A 21,198-nucleotide genomic window follows, 5' to 3' on the forward strand; every position below is an offset into this window, starting at 1 on the left:
TAAACTGAGTTGCGTCAAAACTTATACAGCAGCGAACACCTACAGTGCCTTCAGCGCTTTGATAATTTCCTGCAACGATATATATTCATAGGGCAAACGAACACTAACTCCGATCCTGATAAAAAAGACAGTTCCGCTCGGCTTAGAGGACTGGGGCGGTCATGTAAAATATCGAATATAATATATATTTTGTATGAACAACTGGTAGCAAGATGAGTTGCAGATAATTGGTCAGTTACCACATTTTAACTAATTCTTTTGACCTGTTAATTCTTTCCAGCTCAATTATGAAAAAGAAAAAAAAAGAAAAAAAGATCAACAGTGTTAGATGCGCATAATATCACTTTAACATTTTACAAAATTATCATCGCGCAAACATGCTAAACTATGAACACAATGTTTTATGCAAGTTTTAGGTACATATTGGTCCTCGATCACATTTGTTCATTTTTGCTAAACTAACGTTAACATAACGCGGATACTGATTGATTTGGACGATTTTTGCTGTTGAAGTTACATAAAGAACGTTAATGAAACAATGTTTAGACGAACTTCCTAGGTAACATGTGTTGTAGATGAGGGTGGAAACAGACAGCACAATATTCTCATATAAACTATAATTAGAATAATTATAAGTGAGCTTTATTAAAGACAGATTTCTTTGAATGTATACTTTTATAACTACATGTCTTATTTCTTAAAGTTTTCGGTATGATGTAAATCTAGTAAATGATATGTGTACATTTCTATTTAAGCAATATTTAATTTAACTATGAACACAAAATAAAAATAGGACTTATTAACGTTTAAAGAAACATCATAGAACTCTAGCGCAATATTGAGGCTGGTAAAGTAATACAATATTTAAGAGTCGCATCAATCAAACCGCAGTCGATGGAGGATACCCAGGAGATATTCCATGCACATTTTTGAAATTATTGAAGGACAGTAATAATAAAATGTTGCACTGTGTTACTGCAAAAGATATATTGGCCACGCTATGGGAAAACCGGGCTTAATTCATGAACTTTAAGTTTTGTCTTGGAGTAGCCTGTGCAGTCCACACAGGCTAATCAGTTAAGACACTTTCCGCTTTAAATTTTTTTTGCTTAAAGGGAGTTTTTTTCTTGACGAAGTCATGAAGGAAAGTTTCGACCTTGACCTTGATTAGCCTGTGCGGACTGTGGTATAAATTTTTATAACAATATGTGTGAGCTCGCGCCTGGTTTGACTCTCAATGTCGAACCACCACAATGTGCGAAGACGATATCATTATAAAGCTGGCATACGAATTAAACAGGATCAGATTAAATAAGTATACACACTTCGTCAAGTCCGTTCATATATATTAGTGAACTGAAATGTCCAATGCATAGTCTGTTGTGTAGGGGACTTAACCGATACACTGAAACTATCATTGTAAATGTGCCGTCACATTGTATCAAACTATTACGTTTTAACAATATCCGGAGTGTTTATGCACATTCGACAAGGTATAAGCAATATGCGATGTTGACGCGCAAGATACTACTTTCAATTTCATTCGATGTATCCACACATAGGTTAATGAACGCAAGAATCGTTTTCTTTACTGGACTTCTATGATAAAATTTCATCAAAATAAGAAGATATTAATTAACCTAGCTTAACCTTCGATCTTAAATCTAGCCACAATTAGTATTGATTAAGTATATTTGTATGTTCGTTGTTTTTGTAGTTTTTTTGTGTAGTATTATGTCAACCAATGTCACCACCATTTATCTAGTTTATGTTGTCTATGATTTGGTTTCACTTTGGGGATGTTATTTTGGTCAACTTTCCCACAATCATTAATTAATTATAATTTCATGTCCATTTTATAATTAACCCGTTTATGCCTAGTGGACTCTCCAATCCTTCTAAATTGCATCAATTTATTTCCTAAATTAGGGATGTCTAGTATATTTATTTCTATATTTAGAATATTTCTTACAGAAATTCCTATAAGCAAACAGCGCAGACCCAGATGAGACGCCGCATCATGCAAAGGCCTTTTTTAGACGCTATGCATAAAAGGGTTAACAAAGGTTTCATCACCATGTTAAATAAGCATTTATTTACAAAACTATTGCATGTCTTATGTTCGTTGTTTGGTTATGTACTGATGTATTTGCCAATAAAGTTGACTTGACTTGCCTTAACTTAAAACAATCCACCTTGCCGATCTATTGACACGAACAACACATCTACAATATGTATGTTATACCTATGGAATGTGTTTATATTCTAGATCCATAGCATGTCCAAGTGATGAGGTACATGTAGTTGATTATAGATATCTTTGATGTGGTGTACAAAGCAGGGATGCGTTCATGGGCTGTGTGGTGTGCAAAGCAGGGATGCGTTCATGGGCTGTGGTGTACAAAGCAGGAATGCGTTCATGGGCTGTGTGGTGTACAAAGCAGGGATGCGTTCATGGGCTGTGTGGTGTGCAAAGCAGGAATGCGTTCATGGGCTGTTTCCAGAGTGGGATGTGAACGAATCTAATGATGCGCGACGATACACGCGACTGAACACGTGACATGCACCTTTGATGTATAATATGAGCCGCGTTCTGAGAAAAGTGGGCTTATAGCATGTGCGTAAAGTGTCGTCCCAGATTAGCCTGTGCAGTCCGCACATGCTAATCAGGGACGACATTTTCCGCTTTTATGGTATTTTAAGTTTCAAGGAAGTCCCTCCTTACCGAAAATCAATTTTAGGCGGAAAATGTCGTCCCTAATTAGCCTGTGCGGACTGCACAGGCTAAACTTGGATGAAACTTTACGCACCTGCATGAAGCCCAGTTATCTCAGAACAAGGCTCATGTATTTAACAGATCATAAACCATTGGCATGGACTAATCCCATTTATACTCTAGCGCACACGTATAGCTCTCTGAGGAAAAGTAACATATAAAAGGTGAATGGTCTAAGGATAAATGTGAACCCATACATCAAGCAAAAAGCAGAACACTAATAATTGCAATATGTGGTGACAGATCATTTCAATCAAGCCACGGCGAATGTAAAATCAAGAGTTTAAGGAACTTGCAATTTTGAAGTTGTTCACCTATGTATAGTGCATGATGCATGGTTTAGAATGCTTTATAGCTCACGCATTGGTAAAAGGGTCATAAGCACCCATATAAGCCATGACATGTGAAAACGGGTCTTGTTTTCCATGCGGCTAGCGTTACTCTAGGCCAGCGTGCGCATTAAGCGCAGTCTAACCAGGAGCTACCATGCCCGCGTAAAGGCTTTGTGGTGTCTTTAGAGTTCTGTGCGGACTTCCCAGGCAGATCCGAGACAACACTTTACGACTATGTGTTAAGCCCCTTAAGCGAGGCTTACTAATTTTGTAGTTAAATTAGTTAAAAGCAAGTCAGCAACGTTATCACCGCCTCTTTTTACGCCTTTCGAGAGTGCGTGTACATGCTTTTCGTGCATGCTTTAAAGGCACTTTACCTGGTTACACAAATCAAGCAAATTGATTAAAAAAAACGCCGTGTGTAATTCACTCAGAAACTATTAGAAAATAAATTCGGTCAAAAATAATGGCAAAACAAGTTGTTGCTTGTTTTACGTTTTCTATGTTCAAATGGCATAATATCATGTATAAGGCTAAATCAAACCCTGTGACATTTCGGTGAAATGCGATGGTTTGTTTACACTTTACTAAACGTGCACGCATTATAAAGTCTCATTCAAGGTCTGTAATATATCTAGGCCCATGATGTCTTGTGTATTCGTTAACGGAATGCTTTTTTGGGGCATGCTTTGACATGCACGGTTATGAAATTCAATTTAACTGTGTGTAAACTGCCTTTCTCAAACCTACTTTATGCATAATGTTTACATCAACACTTACCATTAATAATTATGATGCTATATTACTATATATCAGTATGATGCATCTAATTGATCTGCAAACTCTATATATCAGTATGATGCATCTAATTGATCTGCAAACTCTATAGTCCATTTGCAATAGTAAACCACCAGCGAGAGAGATAGAGACATGGTGCCATGGTGGGGAGGGGGCGGACTATATTTTACATTTAACATGCATATATTTTAAATGACAAATTAGCCGCGTCGTGCAAAAGCGGACAGTATTGATTAAGTATAGACGCTTTAAAGGCACGCAAGATGTCGTGGTATCATTAGCGGCAATGAGGACTACTCATCAGATAATACGGATGTAGAGGTAAATCTGGAGCTACGCCGTTGGAATATAACATAAGACCTATTATCGCACTCTCAAATGCAGAGTGTTTTCACCCCGGCTGAATGATGTAAATGTAACATTGTCTACTTTTGAGGTTATTAAATTCGACCGTCAAAAGAACTGATCAGACATACATTTATGTATTATTTTGTGACAAGGATGTTTACATCTATTTTCAGCGTAAGGCCGGGTTTCCATGCATCCGTGTCCGCGCTCCGCGTCCGTGTTCCGTGTCCGCATTCCGTATACGGACACGGAGTATCGATTCCATGCATCCGCTTATTTGTTAGCCTTTCCGTATAAAAAGCTCATACCAAACGTGGTGGTACTTGGATTAGGATGTCGTTATTAGAAGAGCACACATTTTGTATGATGACTGCAGCGTCAGTACTGCATGTTAGTAGACGGAAACGCAGACATAGGTACTGGACACGTGCCATCATAAGAAACCGTCAAACTTACGGCACATACTACCTTCTTGTAAGAGAATTAGAGCTGAACGATGAAGAGTTCAGGACCTACTTCATTACATAAATAACATAAATAACGACTTCTTATAGCGTTATATCGTGTTTGAAATATATACTGTGTCTTTTGAAAAGCGATTATAGAGCGTACAATATGCAGACGATATACATTCGCATATTACTAATCTCACTTACCTGAAACGCCATCAATTGACATTTCGTTGGCTATTCTTTTCTAGATGTTTGATGCAATGTCTTTGTCCTTGTATTCTTTCATACGTTGGTTGTATATTTCAGGGTTATCCCTAACTAAATTTATTAATTTTTCACTAATTTCTATGCTTGAATGTCGACCTTTCATGTTGACTGCCGTCCGTTTACTGAGTCCGCGTTCGTGACAAAAGGCGGACGCGGAACGCGGATACATGGAATAGCTCCAACAGTTTTCAACCTGTTCGTTTTTTCGCGGACACAGAAAGACGGACACGGAACGCGGAAGCGGAGACATGGAAACCCGGCCTTACTGGTTTCTGTTTACATTGTTTTAGTGAATGGAACATAAGTTGAGCAACCTCCGCGCAGAGATTTGACTAGAAGCAGCAGAGCTGGATCAAATCTCTGCCTTCATAATCAACCACGTGACGATAGCCTAGCCACGTGGTACAATAATGTTACCGTTGTTATTTAACTTTTTTATAGGTGAGGTGATTTATTATTTTATTATGTACCTAAATGTATACACTATTTTCAAAACATAAAAGAAAATGATACTATTTTTCAAAATATAATATTTAAACCAACAACGTAAAATCCTAATAAATCTGGTAGGGTTTTCTTGTGATGGCAGAAATTGTATGTGAGGGCAAGAAACGACACCACTGCGTGATATTGTTAGTTTAGTTGCGCATGCTGTTACTCTACATACACCATACCACATTGGTATAAAATTTGGCCGTGCTCTGTGAAAATGGGGTTTAATGTGTGTGCGTAAAGTGTCCTCAGGCTAATCAGGGACAACACTTTCCGCTTCAATGATATTTTTCGTTTACAGAAAGTCTCTTCTTAGCGAAATTCCAGTTTAGGCGGAAAGTGTCGTCCCAGATAGGTCTGTGCGGACTACACAGGCTAATCTTGGATGACACTTACCGAACTTGCATTAAACCCCTTTTCACAGAGCACGGCCCAATTATTGGCGTCGCCCTGGAGGGCGGCGACTGGTATGTAATGCAAGTGTTTATCGCTTATGGGAGAAGAAGTTTTTTTACGGATCAATGTATATATTTTTGTTTTAAGAATATCTTGCATAGTGGTGATTTGTTGTGTAAATTAGTGCAAATAAGTACTGCATTTGTGCCTATTACATTTATTACAACATTTATTGCCAATAATGCAAAGCTGATTGTTTTAATTAATAACTGATCCACAACTGATCACAGGGGAAACATTACAGGGACTGGGCAAATACGCGAAACTTTCTGGTTTTGTATAAAAACAAATGATGTTTTGTATAAAAACAAAACATAATCAAAATACATTTATTTTGTGTGTTTTTTTCTAATTTGCTTATTTAGTGGAGAATCAATGTAGTACGATATTTGACGACCTATCGGGCAAGCAAGTATATTGGATGGCGTAGTGGTACGAAAACGTACAATGCATTAGTTTATTAATAGACATATAATAACGATCGCTATACACAACTTCACCAAATAGCAGTACATAAATGAATGTCATCCGGAATAGCTCAGTTGGGAGAGCGTTAGACTGAAGTTGTTTACGCAACAGTCATCTAAAGGCCCCTCCCCGGTTCAATCCCGCGTTCCGGCATGAACGGAACAGTTCGACGGCTGACAATTTTTCAGTCAGGTTAATAAATATAATAAAGCTTTATTAAATGTAGACATTTTAAAATCCATTTTACTACAATTGGACATTTTTATTAAAATTAATGGATGCAACGTGGTGACAACGTTAACTAAAATTTCTTACATCACTTAAATATCTTATAAAAAATACACGTGTTTTTATATTAACAAATAAATGCAAACAACACATCTATTATCCATGTATTTTTTTGGTGCCTATCAAAGGCCTATTCCTAACACATATAGAGCGCGAAGCGCGACAAGTATGATTGATTGTAACAATGAGTTGTGATAAAGGAAGCAGCCGCTTATCAAGGAGAAGCTGTGTCCCAGCAACCCGTTTCCCTAGAGTCAAGCACTCCTCGGAGTTTTTTTAATAAGAACCACATATAGAGCGCGAAGCGCGACACGTTTTACTATCCAGGTGGTATGGGCCCTTTAAGCATTATCCGACCATTAAGTCCATAGTTATCTTCCTTAGAATTTGAGAAATTTTGAATTCCTTGTTCGAAGTCCAAAATTTTCATCCGATTGTTCCCAAACGTTCACAGGTTTTTTTAATCAATGAGGACCCAACCCAAACTCTATATGAGCAATATCGGACAATAAGTCCAGAATTATGTATCTTTGAATTTAAAAATGAAAGTGAAAAATTGCTTGGTTAGGTGATTATGTCAACATTTTTCATCAGATTTTTTCCAAACTTACAGTGTCTTCATATCAATGAGCATTTTACCTCATTTAAAATGAGAAACCTCGGGACAATAAGTCCAGAATTTTTTTCTATTAAATTTGACAAAATAAACAATTTCCACTTGTTTAGAAGATTTCACAACTAACGTCTGAATCTTTCACTTGTTAAATGTTTTTTATGTCAGTATTACTCGAACCCTATTGACAATGATGAATATCGGAGCAATAAATCTATTATGATCTTTTACTGAATTTCAAAGTATTGTGAAATGCAGCTTGTTTATACAATTTACAGTTTTCATTCAATTTTTTTTCAAACTTTTACAGTGTTTTCATATCAATGAGTACTCAACCCCTATCGTAAATGAGCAACGTAAGAATAAGTTCAGAATCATCTCCTCTTGAATTTGAGAAAAATATGAAATTACGCTTACAAGATGAAGCAGATTTTTTAAAACCTACACAGTTCTGTTCCATTAATGAAAACTGCACACGGATACCAGTAAAAAAAAGGAAACCAATGTAAATAAAATGAACTATGAAATATTTGGGAGTTACAACACAAATTCATAGATAATGGTTATTTGGGGGTTATAACACAACATCATAATGGTTATTTGGGGGTTATAACACAAAATCATAGATAATGGTTATACCAGTATCTTTTTCTATTTTGTTTAAAATATTCGGCCAATATATTAATATTTACAGTAGAAAATCAATCCATGTTACTTCATTGAGTGCCTTTTACACTGACATTCCCGACGCCCTTTGATGCTTTGCATCAATACTTATCTTGTATTAATGCTGTGATGCATTTGTGTGCTCTATTGTGTATGCCTTAAAAATTACGAAGCACCCATCTTGTTTAGGCGAATCATTTAAAACAGTTTATCAGGAAAAGTTATAATTTAGGGTTATTGTGTTTCAACGCTCACAAATAATGTAGAGGCTAATTTGCAAGTCAGTCTGCGTTAAGTACGCTATGAACCGTAATCCATGACTGCCTGCGTGGATAACTGCAGTAAAATTAAGCAGACGACGAATTCTAGGAGCGTCTGCTCTAATCACCGCATCTGCCTGGTTATAGTTCCCACTGGTTCACTACATAGTGTGTATGTATTCAACAGTATTTAACAGCTTGTAAGACAACGTTGGCCAGTCTAGTGTTTATCATTGAAATACGTACATATTGGCTGCTCTCAGGGAAAACGGGGCTTAGTGCATGTCAAATAAGATTAGCCTTTGCACACTGATTAGCTGTATCAATCATTTGAAAAAACAAACACATCTCGACCTGTGCTTTAAAACACACTCTTTATAAATTTGAATGGGTTGTGGTCATTTCAAACTTGCGATATAAAAAGCTATAACTAAATTTTGAAAACTGAGTTGCGTCTAAGATGATACAACAGCGAACAAATTCAGTGCATTGAGCGCTTTGATTTTAACCTTAGTGCCTCTCGTAAGCGTGTCACTCTGAAAAACGAGCCTCGATCTGGGAAAACTGGGCACAAGCTAATCATGAACGACACTTTCATCCAATAGTGGACTTTCTCGAAGAAGATACTTGCTTGAAACGAAAAATACCTTGAAAGTGGACGGTTTGTCCCTTATTTGCCTGTGCGGTCTAAGCAGGCTAATAAGTGTCGACACTTTACGCACATTCATTAAGCCCTTTTTTCACAGAGCGCGGCACATTTCGTTATAAAATGTGCATACCTTTTCCACTAGTAGGATAAAACAGGCGGCAACGACCGCAATATTATGTTTTCTCAATAAATAAACATTTAAAGCCTAAACACACACATGCCATAGGTTTATATTATTTCATTAACTTATTTTCAATATTTTAGCCCAGGTTAAAATAGTTTTAATCCTTATATGCATGTTTGTGTTTCAGTTGAATTTATTGTCGTATTCAGTTCATTCAGCACTTTGTGACTTGTTGGAGATGTGCAAAGCATCATTATATGATTTAATGGTATCTAGTGCAATGTAAAATGTAGTTATAAGGCGAATTCCTCTGAAAAAATAAAACTAGAGACCCGGTTGATATCAATAAGGTGGGACGCCGCGAAGAATCCCCAATTAGTTTTTATTGACAGTTTATGGATGTTTAAACTACCCAATGAATTCGTCATAATTGTCTGGTTCCACTAACACTATCGGTCCTTATCTGCCGTGCGAAGAGGTTTATATCCGGTCAGAAGTCTGGTAGGCGAATTAGTTGCTGAAAGATGAATCCAACATGGCGACCAAACTAGTTCAACAGTTTTACTGCTTCAAAACGAGTTATTCTGCTACGATAAACCATTGTATCCTATACATATCGCATAGAGGCTTAGTTGAAATCCGAAAGAATTGACTATAAATTGACATTTTCTATCATATGTATGCGGCGGATAGTGGCAATGTTGTTGTGTAAGTCGGTTTAAGAGTCGGTAACAAATCATCAATGCATATTTCCATCAAGTATTAATATTAACCCACACATTTTATTCCATGAACTAATGTGTCAATTTTATTTTTCGCGCAAAGGAAACATGGATCAATACTTGTGTACTCCATACATATAGTGTCACGACATACATTGTTTAGTGCATTATTAATGGCCGCTCTATTTTATCATCTTTATAATACAAACGACCTCATAATGCGCAATTTAAATTCAAAGAAAGTGGACTCAAACGTCTTTATGGCTGTTCGTTGGGAACAGTTTACTTGTAACCTACTTAACAGTAACAGTCGCCGCAAATCTCCAATACAAAGCGGACCATTGATGAAAAGGGAAACGAAAATCACTTTAACGTGTTTGATTATTGGTAAATTCATACAAATCTACGGGTCCGATAGGCCTGCATCAAAAGTACGCGAATATTACTGCAAATACATAGTCCCTATTTGTAAACCTGCTTAGCCCCGTACCTTTCCGCAAATTTAGTTAATTAATGCGGTATTAAACTCATCCTGTTGATTTTACGTCCCAGTGGACTCATTTAGTTGTTCTGATCTGACCCGAAGCTTTCTGTAAATAAATCATTCAACTCTTCAATGTGAACAATTATTCGCGTTTCAATCACGTGTTTTTGGTTGTTCTTGATAGCGACATCCATAGGAAAGTGTATCTTGTTCATTTATTAATCGTATAGTACAGTGCGTAACGAATTATCAATTCATGTTGTACACTAAAGCGTGTATATCTGATTATGGGCGCGGGCGTTACAAGGTCGCCATCTTGACTATTACCTCTGGGATGTATTATCCTAATAATATAATAATAATAGTATAGTATATAACGATCGGTATGGTTATATGCGCCCATGGGTTTTAACAATAAGATAAGCTGCTTATGTCCAATCTCCTCGATAGTATAGTGGTAAGTATCCCCGCCTGTCACGCGGGAGACCGGGGTTCGATTCCCCGTCGGGGAGCATTTATTTTATTTGGTGTCTCGCCATGATTTGTTAAGTATCAACATATAACAACTTTATAACAATGAAGGAACTTTTGGATAGCGACATCCATAGATAAGCATATCATGTTCATATATTAACCTGGGTAAGCATAACCAACGGGACACCCTGGTTCGAAACTGGGATCTGCAGTTGTATGATGCACTACTGAGCACAATCCCCATACAATAAAAACGATACGTACAGATAATATTTTATCTTATAGCGTTTACAATGTTCTTAAACATATTGTAAAACGCGGAATACATGATTAAAACATTACATGTATATTGGTTTGCGGCGTTTGTGCCCCCTTTCTTGAGGCGTTATCTATGACGTCCAGAAAGTATACACACTCTGTGTTCAATTTTCATTTAATGTGGCATTAAATTACAAACAGTTGGAAGGTTTATAAATCTGAGTGACACTCCATTATGCTGAGAGTAAAATGCCAAGGTTTAGTTTAATCTTCTGTTTAATACCACGTGATGATTATTTTGTTGGTAAACCGAGTATTGCAATTCAACAATATTGTTTAATCTTTCGAAGGTTTTTATATGTAGCGCATAAAGTAACGATTATTTATCAGAGTTAACAACAACATAATAAATAATTCGCGAGTATAATCAGTGTATGATCTATAAAATATTCCACCCCAATGTACTTGCTATAACACAATAATATAGACAATACGTCTTCGGGCACGACGTACTAGGTACCACTGATGTTTACATGTTTCGATCAAATTACTCACGATACAAGTAGGTAAGTATATTTCACAAACTTGCGCTTTAACTTAATATAACGTTTATCACTATTTGGCGTTGTGATGTCATTCACTAAAAAAGTAGTAGTAATAATAATGAATAGAGCATTGCTATATTCGTAACATGTAGTAAATCTTGTTCGCCAATTACGGCTCAGTAGTTTTTTTATCGTTAGGCATTTCTTTGCCACCATGCAAGTTCATCATTTTTTATAAAAGTTCAGAAATAAGTAAAAAGTTTAAGCGTTATCTAAATATTGCGTGATTTATTAAAAATATTTTTTTTTATCAACCATTTGTCCGACATATTGTATACTGCCTTCTGGCATTCATAATCGCGACTTACGATAGACTTAAAAGAACCAACACTTGGTATATATTTGGAAAGATAACCAGAACGCTCCCCGAGGTGGGATCAAACCCGGACCTTTCCCGGCACGCTACCTCTATACCATTTAAAAAATAACCCGTAACCAATAAAGTTATACATTCCATTAAAGAGCGAATGAAATACCTTTAAATAGATATATAATAAAATAAGGGGACACCCGGGTTCGAACCGGGGACCTCTCGATCTGCAGTCGAATGCTCTACCACTGAGCTATATCCCCATATAGACGTCTTCGATAAAAATATATTTGAATTAATGACATTTCATTAAGATCAATATCATGCTATATACAGTGAACCTTATGTTTATTTCTCAATGTCACATTAACAATGTCGCGGTAGTATTGAGGTTTAAAATCCTCACACAAGTGTGAAAACGACACTCAATCTTCGATCTTTCCAATAATTCTTGTTTACAAATACATTTTGGTTTTGGTGTATACTCTCGCTTTCTATTAACGTTTTATTTCGAGATGATTTCAATAATATTTCTATTCGCTTTACGAAAACAAGGCCATGTTACTGATCATTTACCTACTGGTAATAAACAGTAAACATCACAGTCCCTAAGTCGCATGTCGCATGTTGGAGCACCCGCATTTTACCCGCTGAATGAGCCTCGTTCTGGGAAAACTGGGCTTAATGCACATATTAGCCTTTGTAGTCCGCACAGGCTCATCAGGGACGACACTTACGCCTTTATTAGATTTTCTCATTAAATAGGCTTCCTTTAAAACAAAATAGTATAAAAGCGTGACGAGTCGTCCCTGATGCGGACTGCACAGGCTAAGTTTGGATGGCACATTAAGCATATGAATTAAGCCCACATTAAATTTTCTCAGATCAAGGCTCATATAATATCATCCGGATGAGACATCAAACGTTCAGAAAATAAGTGTCTGCAAATGGACAGACGTGCTGGCAGATAGAACAACCTGGTAAGTTCTCTAGCACTGTCCTGACACAGTTATCATTATAATGTTATAAAATTGTGTCCAGGTTAATATGTTACTGCGCTAATACAAGCATTCAACATAACTAACGTGACAATTGATATTTCGAAAAACAAACTAGTCTGTATTGTAATAGATGTGCTTTAAGAAGTGATCAAGTTTTGCCCGTAACTCCGTGACAAATCAAATTGTGTTTTGATGTATTTTCGGTTCACTGAATGTTTTACATTTTGTCAAAACAATGAGATCATTTGAAGCAATATATTATATTTTCATCAGCACTGAGTGCACATAGTTCAGCTGGCATCACTGAAAAGGGCACCGTCCTTGTTGTAATGTTGATAAAGATGGGGTAATCACGTGACAGACATAACGGTGACGTTTATGCCGAGGAAGGTATTTTTCGTCGTTTTATACCCTTTATTACCTGTATTATTTTTTTATATTCCGCTCACTTTCCAGCCATATTAGGAAGAAAGTTACTGGCTTTCATTTCATTGTTATATTCGCTCTATATCTCGACTTTACTCGGTGCGACATTTCTTAGCAGAATGGCCTAATTAGGGCTCCACTGAGAAAATTTGCGGGGAGTAAAGTCGAGATATAAAGCGAATTTAAATTCGAAATAAACGCTAATCACCTTTTCACTGATATGGTACGTCGGTATGGACGTCGCCATATTGAATATCACGTGATTATCCCCTCTTTGACATGCGGAAATGTAGTAGTTGATCGAGTCATTGAGAATGTCTACAGCTCATCAAAGTCAGTTCGGAGATGAAATACATTTCATTTACAAAGTGCTTGTTTACTAAAATGTCATTTTGCCTAAATTTGATACTTACGCAAATAATGGAATGAACTTGTATTACTTCGATTACTGAGTTTTACAATCATATTTAGATGGAGAGTTAATGGAGGTTTCAATGAGCTTTAAATGCTTTTTCTTAAAAAGTCAGTGACATGGAAAACTGACATTGGCGCGCGATTAGTATTAATGTGCTTTCTATGAATCAAATATGGTCACATACATAAATAGGTCGCGTTCTGAGAAAACTAGGCATAATGCATGTGCGTAAAGTATCGTCCCAGATTAGCCTAGCACAGGCTAATCATGGACGACACTTTCCGCTTTAATAGTATTTTTCGTTGAAAGGAAGTCCCTTTTCACCGAAAATCTAGTTTAAGCGGAAAGTGTCGTCCCTGATTTGCCTGTGCCGACTCACAGGCTAATCTGGGACGACACTTTACGCACATGAATTATGCCAAGGTTTCTCAGAACCCGACTGCTAAATAATGGCCACTTTCTCTATCATAACGATACGTCGCTGTCAGTTATTGTGTATACCTACAATGAATATATCCGTTAAATCCTCACCCCATCACATTGGATTCGTTATTAACCTTCTGCAAAATTAAATACATGTAGTACAAAGCCCGCGTTGACATTAATGGGGATTTAAATAGCGTGTAAGACTCTTTTTGTAGATCAGACGTGCCACCTCATTAACCAGAGTTAAAGAGGGTTGATGCAGGATTAAAATGATTTGTATTATTCGCAAACATCAATTGAAAAGTCGAAGTTTAAACGTTGCTTTGACACCGTTTGCGACTTAGTTGAAACGTAGTTTTGTGTCACGCTTGCATTTTTTAGTTGTTCGCGCTAGCTAGAGGAAGTTTTGAAAGTCAGTCTGCTCTAAACTACGCTAGGAACGATAACCACCGCATCTGCCTGTTTATACTTCACCACTGGTACACTGCAGACAGCGAGTGTGTGTTTGTAATCAATATAGTTTAACAGCTTGTGCGACGACATTCGCCCGACATCGGCCAGTCTAGTGTTTAACAGCTTGTAAGACGACATTGGCCAGTTTATCAGGGAAATCTGTACATATTGGCTGATGTCAGGGAAAACAGGGCTTAATGCATGCCAAATAATATTAGCCTGTGCCCCTGATTAGCCTGTGCAATGCGCACAAGCTAATCAAGGACGACAATTTCTGATTTTATGGTGTTTTTCGTTTAAAGAGAGTCTCTTGTATTGAATTAACAATTGATGGATATGCATTTAGCCCTGTTTTCCCAAAATGAAGCTTAAATTATTTTTTTTATAAATGATTTCAAAGAAAAATAAACGTGATAATAACTTCGAAGTAACCTCGCTCACAAGGCAAATAAACCAAATAGCTTTTAAATCAATTAAACATCAAATGGGTTCTAAATTTTTACCTTGTGGCATTTGAAGTAAACATCTAATATGGACCTTTTCACAGTTAGTCATTTAATGCTTAACATTGATAAATGTAAACATTGGATCTTAACAGCTCCATTATATAAAAAAAGAAATTAAAGAAACAAAAAAAACAAAAAAAAAACGTTACCCTCAATTGGGATCGAGCCACTGACCCCTAGAATAAAGGTATATCGTTTAGACCACTCGGCATCCTTGCTCATACAATGAGAGATGTATTTAATACTCTATATGTATAAGCAATCCTCGTAGTATGAAAAAATAGAACGAAAGCAACAGAACTCTCCAAATTATTAAATCGTTCAATTTTGTCAATTTACCAAAACGTGAAAAGGTCCCTTAAATATCTTCAGACTTGCAAATTGAATGAGTTCAATACATTGTCAGATCTTACATCCTGAATAACTAGCAGGTTTAGTGGTTGCCTGTTAGCCTGGGGCCAGTAGATGTAAGCCCAGGAAACTCAATATCAAAAGTTGGTTATAGTGGGGCTAAAAAGAAGGGCAACTTGCTTTTTCAAAGCTTTAACAACTCAATCCAATTAAACATAGAATACAAATTGGCGACTGTGGATCAATTAGACCAGGCAAAATGATTCGATCCCGGCTCACACACCAAAAAAAACAAGACATGATGCATTAAAATTATGTCTTGTCGGAAAAAAATGTTGCTCAATAATTTAAAGAAAATAGATAATGTATTAGATACAAAAACACAACATGTACATGTTCTAGGCTTGTTATTCTTTAGCAAGGCAACCAAAATTCTAAAGTAGGTTGCCAGTGCAGCAACAAATTGCGAAAAAAAGGAGACATATTGTTGTTATTTTGTCAAAGTTATCTCTATAACATAAATATGAGGATAAGCAGTGCACACACATCTCGACATGTGCTTTAAATTAAAATTGTTTTGAACCCATTCTTCTCAGCATCAAACAAACCATGTAATTGAGTAAAATATTTCGTAAAGCCAACCTTTTGTAATTGATTTTGCCGTTGCGTTTGTTTATTCAGTAAACATACACAGAAATTGCGTTCGTTATTTCGTAAAGCCATTTTGTTTAGTTCCAAGTATTGAATAAGAGACAATAATTCAGTCCAAGTCAATGTAAAATCAATATCTCTGGTGTTCTCTAAATTCGTAGAATAAAACCGCGCCTTAGTTTTCTTTGTATAATAATAAACCATTAAAACTAGGTTTCGTATTCATTCCCTCGTGTGAAAGCTTTTAACACAGTTCATTTAGGACAGGTCTTCTATTAATTTTTTTCCTGTCATGAATTATTGACGAAGTCCATGTAAATGAATACCGTTTAAATATTTTATCTGAGACCTTTTAAAATAAAACAAAACACTAATTACTGTTGCATAATTATTTTTTATTGACGAAGCTTTTTATGTTCGATCGTAAAAACATTCCATTAATTTGAACTGGATTTTGTCATCAGTGCGACGTCAATCCTCTGAGTATTTACGAACCATTCAGCACGTAGATTTCTTGATTTAGTTGTGTTTATTTCCCAAAACTAAAGCGGTCTAAAATGTTTTTCAACTGAATCAATAAGATATTAATTAACGCTTTTATGAAATAACAAAACATTCAAGTAATCTACAACAATCGTTAACCGCTCTATCCTTAAATACGCGGGTGGCGATCATTTCAAACATAGCAACCGCGATACATTAACATACTCACGTGACTCCCAGAAACTTTATTTAACATTTGAGAGTTGTATTGGAGTAATGTTTTCAAAATACTTATGCTTGTGGTCTATTATATGAAACGAGGATAACATGTCGACTGGTTTTTAAATGTTAATTTCAAATAAACTGACACATGAGGAGTAATGGGTAATTAGATTGAAAGTAATTTGTAATTATCAACATTTATTACTATAAACGTTTTCTTATGTGAGAAAGGACTTAATTACCAGAATGTTATAACGTTGCTTAAAATTATCGTCAGCAAAACTTAATTAAAGCACGCGGCTTATTTACTGAAACTATATCATAAAACATCAGAATGATGAGAAAAATAGGTATTGCTGCGTTTGTATATGTAACATTTCTGTGCTGTGTTAATGGGGCGAGTTTAAATGACACAAAGACTTTGTTACGGGACTTGCTTAGCAATTACAACAAAAACTTGCGACCTGTACACAATCAGAGTGAAATTGTGAACGTCACTGTTAAGCTATTGGTCAAGTCAATTCAGGAGTTCAATGAAGTCAGCGAAGTGTTCTCCGTTGTGGCTGGTTTGAGTATAAGCTGGGAGGATGAAAGTATGACATGGAACCCAGAGAATTACGGAGGCGCGTCTCAAATTATGACTTCATATGATGACGTGTGGGTGCCAGAACTTATCCTGACGTCGCCGTCAGACGACGTCGAGAGCCTTGGGGCGGCATGGAATCGCATAAGGTATTATGCCAATGGAACCGCTAGGTGGTCCCCGGTAGCATTAGTAAAGTCCACGTGCACTGTCGACGTCGAAAGCTACCCCTTTGATACACAGACGTGCACGCTCTCATATAATGCAATGGGGTACGAGCTTGGTGAAGTATTCCTACTACCGGCGACGGAAGCACGTGAAATGACGTTATTTTCAGAGCACCCTATGTGGGACCTGGTCGACACCGCAGCAAAGTCCGAATCGTTTGGGTATAGTTGGCAAGTGAGTTTTACTTTCAAACTCAAGAGAAGACCGGCATATGTCTTAGTTAATGTGGTATTACCTATTTTGTTCCTGAGCGTCCTGAATTTGTTGGTGTTTCTTTTGGTGCCGGAGTCCGGAGAGCGGGTTTCATACTGTATAACCGTTCTCCTTTCTATCGCGGTTTTCATGACCATTGTCAGCGCTATGTTACCCAGGACCTCGAAACCCGTTCCGATCGTTTCCTACAAACTTATCATAGATATGGTTATAAGTGCGGCGATTACCGTTGTGGTCATTCTTAACCTTCGTATCTACAGCAAGGATCCAGAAATTCCCGTTCCGAACTGGCTGATTGGTATTTACCGGTTTTGGACATGCGCCGTTTGTCGAAAGCGAAAAATAGAACCTGTATGGATGAGAAAGTTATTTAGGAAAACATCAAAAGCGACCAGAATACAGACGGTGAAAACTATCTCTGAAGCTGAAAATGAGAATGATATTAAGAGACAACTGTCAGAAGCAATTGATGAAGAACAGATCACGTGGAAGAAAATAAGCTACATGGTCGACGTGGTTGCTCTCTGGTTGTTTGGTCTTGCAACACTTTGCAGTTTCGCTGTTTTCCTTGCTATTGTTACAAGTCGCGGCTAGTAAACAACAGCACATTGCCCACCTGTGTTAACGTTGTTATATAATAAGTATTTAAGAAGCAGCAAATGCTTGTAATTTTTCCTCACGGAGTTTCACGGCGTCGGTAATTAATCTGGCAACATTGTTAATCACAATATTACTTTAAAAAGAGATTTTATTTTAAAATTGCACAAATTTGGCCAGTTCGAGTACAATATTTTCGGAGATCTTGAGAGATTGAGCAAGTAAGAAATAAATTATAATCGGACAGCGTTTGCATTACATAGTCTACATATGCGTTAATATCTCATAATGTTATGTACCAGTCTCTATATCCAATTTATGGGCGCTAAGTCTAACTCTTGATAAATTCTGTATGTGATTTTTTCGTATTTATCTAAATATTTTTCATTCGCGAATTTAGTCTTAAACATTCTTTAGTATGCGATTGTCGGTAGGTTATAAATTGTATCGTGCCACAGTTGAATACGTTGGTGTTTTAATCTTTGGCTTATTTCTTTAGACTAATTAAAATGATTGAATAACATGTCGTGTCGTAGTTGTTCTTATTGTTTTTGTTTTGATGTTTGAGAGTTGTATTGAAGAAATGTTTTCAAAATACGTATGCTTGTGGTCTATTATATGAATCGAGGATAAACACGTCGGCTGGTTTTTAAAAGTTAATATCAAATAAACTGACACATGAGGAGTAATGAGTAATTAGATTGATAGTAATTTGTAATTATCAACATTTATTACAGTGAACGATTTCTTATGTGAGAAAGGACTTTATTACCAGAATGTTATAACGTTGCTTCCGTTCGTGTCGGAACCCGGGATAGAACCGGGGGGGGGGGGAGCTTTAGATGACTGTTGCGTAAACAACTTCAGTCTAACGCTCTCCCAACTGAGCTATTCCGGATGACATTCACTTATGTACTGCTATTTGGTGAAGTTGTGTATAGCGATCGTTATTATATGTCTATTAATAAACTAATGCTTTGTACGTTTTCGTACCACTACGCCATCCAATAAACTTGCTTGTGCGATAGGTCGTCAAATATCGTACTACATTGATTCTCCACTAAATAAGCAAATTAGAAAAAAACACAAAATAAATATATTTTGATTATGTTTTGTTTTTATACAAAACATCATTTGTTTTTATACAAAACCAGAAAGTTTCGCGTTTTTGCCCAGTCCCTGTGATCTTTCCCCTGTGATCAGTTGTGGATCAGTTATTAATTAAAACAATTAGCTCTGCATTATTGGCAATAAATGTTGTAATAAATGTAATAGGCACAAATGCAGTGCTTATTTACACTAATTTACACAAAAAAATCACCACTATGCAAGATATTCTGAAAACAAAAATATATACATTGATCCGTAAAATAACTTCTCCTCCCATAAGCGAAAACAAATGCATTACATACTAGTCGCCGCCCTCCAGGGCGACGCCAATGAAAATACTTTTACTACGACACTTTACGTAACGTGAACCAAAACAAAGCTCTGGTTTTATCATTTTTCCCACGGGTAATTTTAATGATCCTGAAAATATGGTAAATATAGACAATGGTAATAAGGCAGTTGAGTGGCAACATTCTCTGTTTTAATTGCCTAAGTAATCGCTTGTGTCGACTGGTTGCTCTGTTTTCTGCCAGTCTACTAACCAGTTTAAAACGTAATCAGTGTCAAAGAGATGCATTATTTCTTAACATTTTATGGTTGTGTCTGTTCATTGATTAAAATTAATGGAAATTTATACATATTTGCACGTGTTTGGAGCGTGGGTGTCGATAAAAAGTTGAAGCTAATTAATGCAGTCTGGTCATATGCCAATGGCTGTACCACGCGTTTAATATGTGAACGTACAATGTGGCTCATGGGTCTACTGTTTGTTTAATGCCCTGCTTGTTCATGTATCGTGGTATCAATACCGTATGGATAATTACTCACTATGGATGATAACCCTATGGTCAAGGGTTCCTTATGGTTTAAGTCATAACGTGTACTGCTTAAAGGGGCCTTTCACGTTTGGGTAAATTGACAAAATTGAAAAAAGTTGATTCAGATTCGCAAATTTTCGTTTTATTAGCTCCACTTGCCAAAGGCCAGCGGGGCTTATGTCATGGTCCTGTGTCCGTCGTGTGTGCGTCCGTGCGTGCGTGCGTTAACTTTTTCTTTAAACATCTTCTTCTCCTAAACTACTGGTCCATTTCTGATGAAATTTCTCAGGAATGTTCATGTGGTGAAGCTCTTTCAAATTTGTTCAAATTATGCCCCTGGGGTCAAATATGACCCTGCCCCGGGGGGTCAAAAAATTGAAAATTTGCTTATATAAGGCCTATTTAGTGCAAACTTTAAAAATCTTCTTGTCCATAACCATTGGGCCTAGGGCTACCAAATTTAGTATGTAGTGACATCTTATAGTCCTCAAACAAGTTTTCTCAAATTATGCCCCTGGGGTCAAATTTGACCCTGCCCCGGGGGGTCTAAAAATTGAAAATTTGCTTATATAAGGCCTATTTTGTGCAAACTTTAAAAATCTTCTCGTCCATAACCATTGTGCCTAGGGCTACCAAATTTGCTATGTAGTGACATCTTATAGTCCTCTACAAAGTTTGTTCAAATTATCCCCCTGGGGTCAAATTTGACCCTGCCCCGGGGGGTTAAAAAATTGAAAATTTGCTTATATAAGGCCTATTTTGTGCAAACTTTAAAAATCTTCTTGTCCATAACCATTAGGCCTAGGGCTACCAAATTTGCTATGTAGTGACATCTTATAGTCTTCTACCAAGTTTGTTCAAATTATGCCCCTG

The 21,198-nt window shown here is 36.7% G+C and overlaps 1 protein-coding gene and 2 non-coding genes across 3 annotated transcripts; 2 read left to right on the forward strand and 1 right to left on the reverse strand.

Moving 5' to 3' along the window:
* Positions 1-10,635: 10,635 nt before the first annotated feature.
* Trnad-guc (transfer RNA aspartic acid (anticodon GUC)) lies at positions 10,636-10,707 on the forward strand. The gene has a single exon. It is a non-coding gene; the product is annotated as a tRNA-Asp (tRNA).
* Positions 10,708-12,033: 1,326 nt separating this feature from the next.
* Trnac-gca (transfer RNA cysteine (anticodon GCA)) lies at positions 12,034-12,105 on the reverse strand. The gene has a single exon. It is a non-coding gene; the product is annotated as a tRNA-Cys (tRNA).
* Positions 12,106-16,994: 4,889 nt separating this feature from the next.
* On the forward strand, positions 16,995-18,568 carry LOC127849808 (acetylcholine receptor subunit alpha-like). The gene has a single exon (XM_052382561.1). It carries the CDS (start codon positions 17,111-17,113, stop codon positions 18,392-18,394), a length of 1,284 nt encoding a protein of 427 aa, XP_052238521.1. The 5' UTR covers positions 16,995-17,110; the 3' UTR covers positions 18,395-18,568.
* Positions 18,569-21,198: the final 2,630 nt, after the last annotated feature.

This window comes from Dreissena polymorpha, chromosome 11, assembly GCF_020536995.1.
Source record: "Dreissena polymorpha isolate Duluth1 chromosome 11, UMN_Dpol_1.0, whole genome shotgun sequence".
NCBI classification, from domain to species: Eukaryota; Metazoa; Mollusca; class Bivalvia; order Myida; family Dreissenidae; genus Dreissena; species Dreissena polymorpha.

Excerpts from the sequence above, each read along its gene's own strand:
- LOC127849808 (XM_052382561.1), top strand. The coding sequence starts at position 17,111 with ATGATGAGAAAAATAGGTATTGCTGCGTTTGTATATGTAACATTTCTG.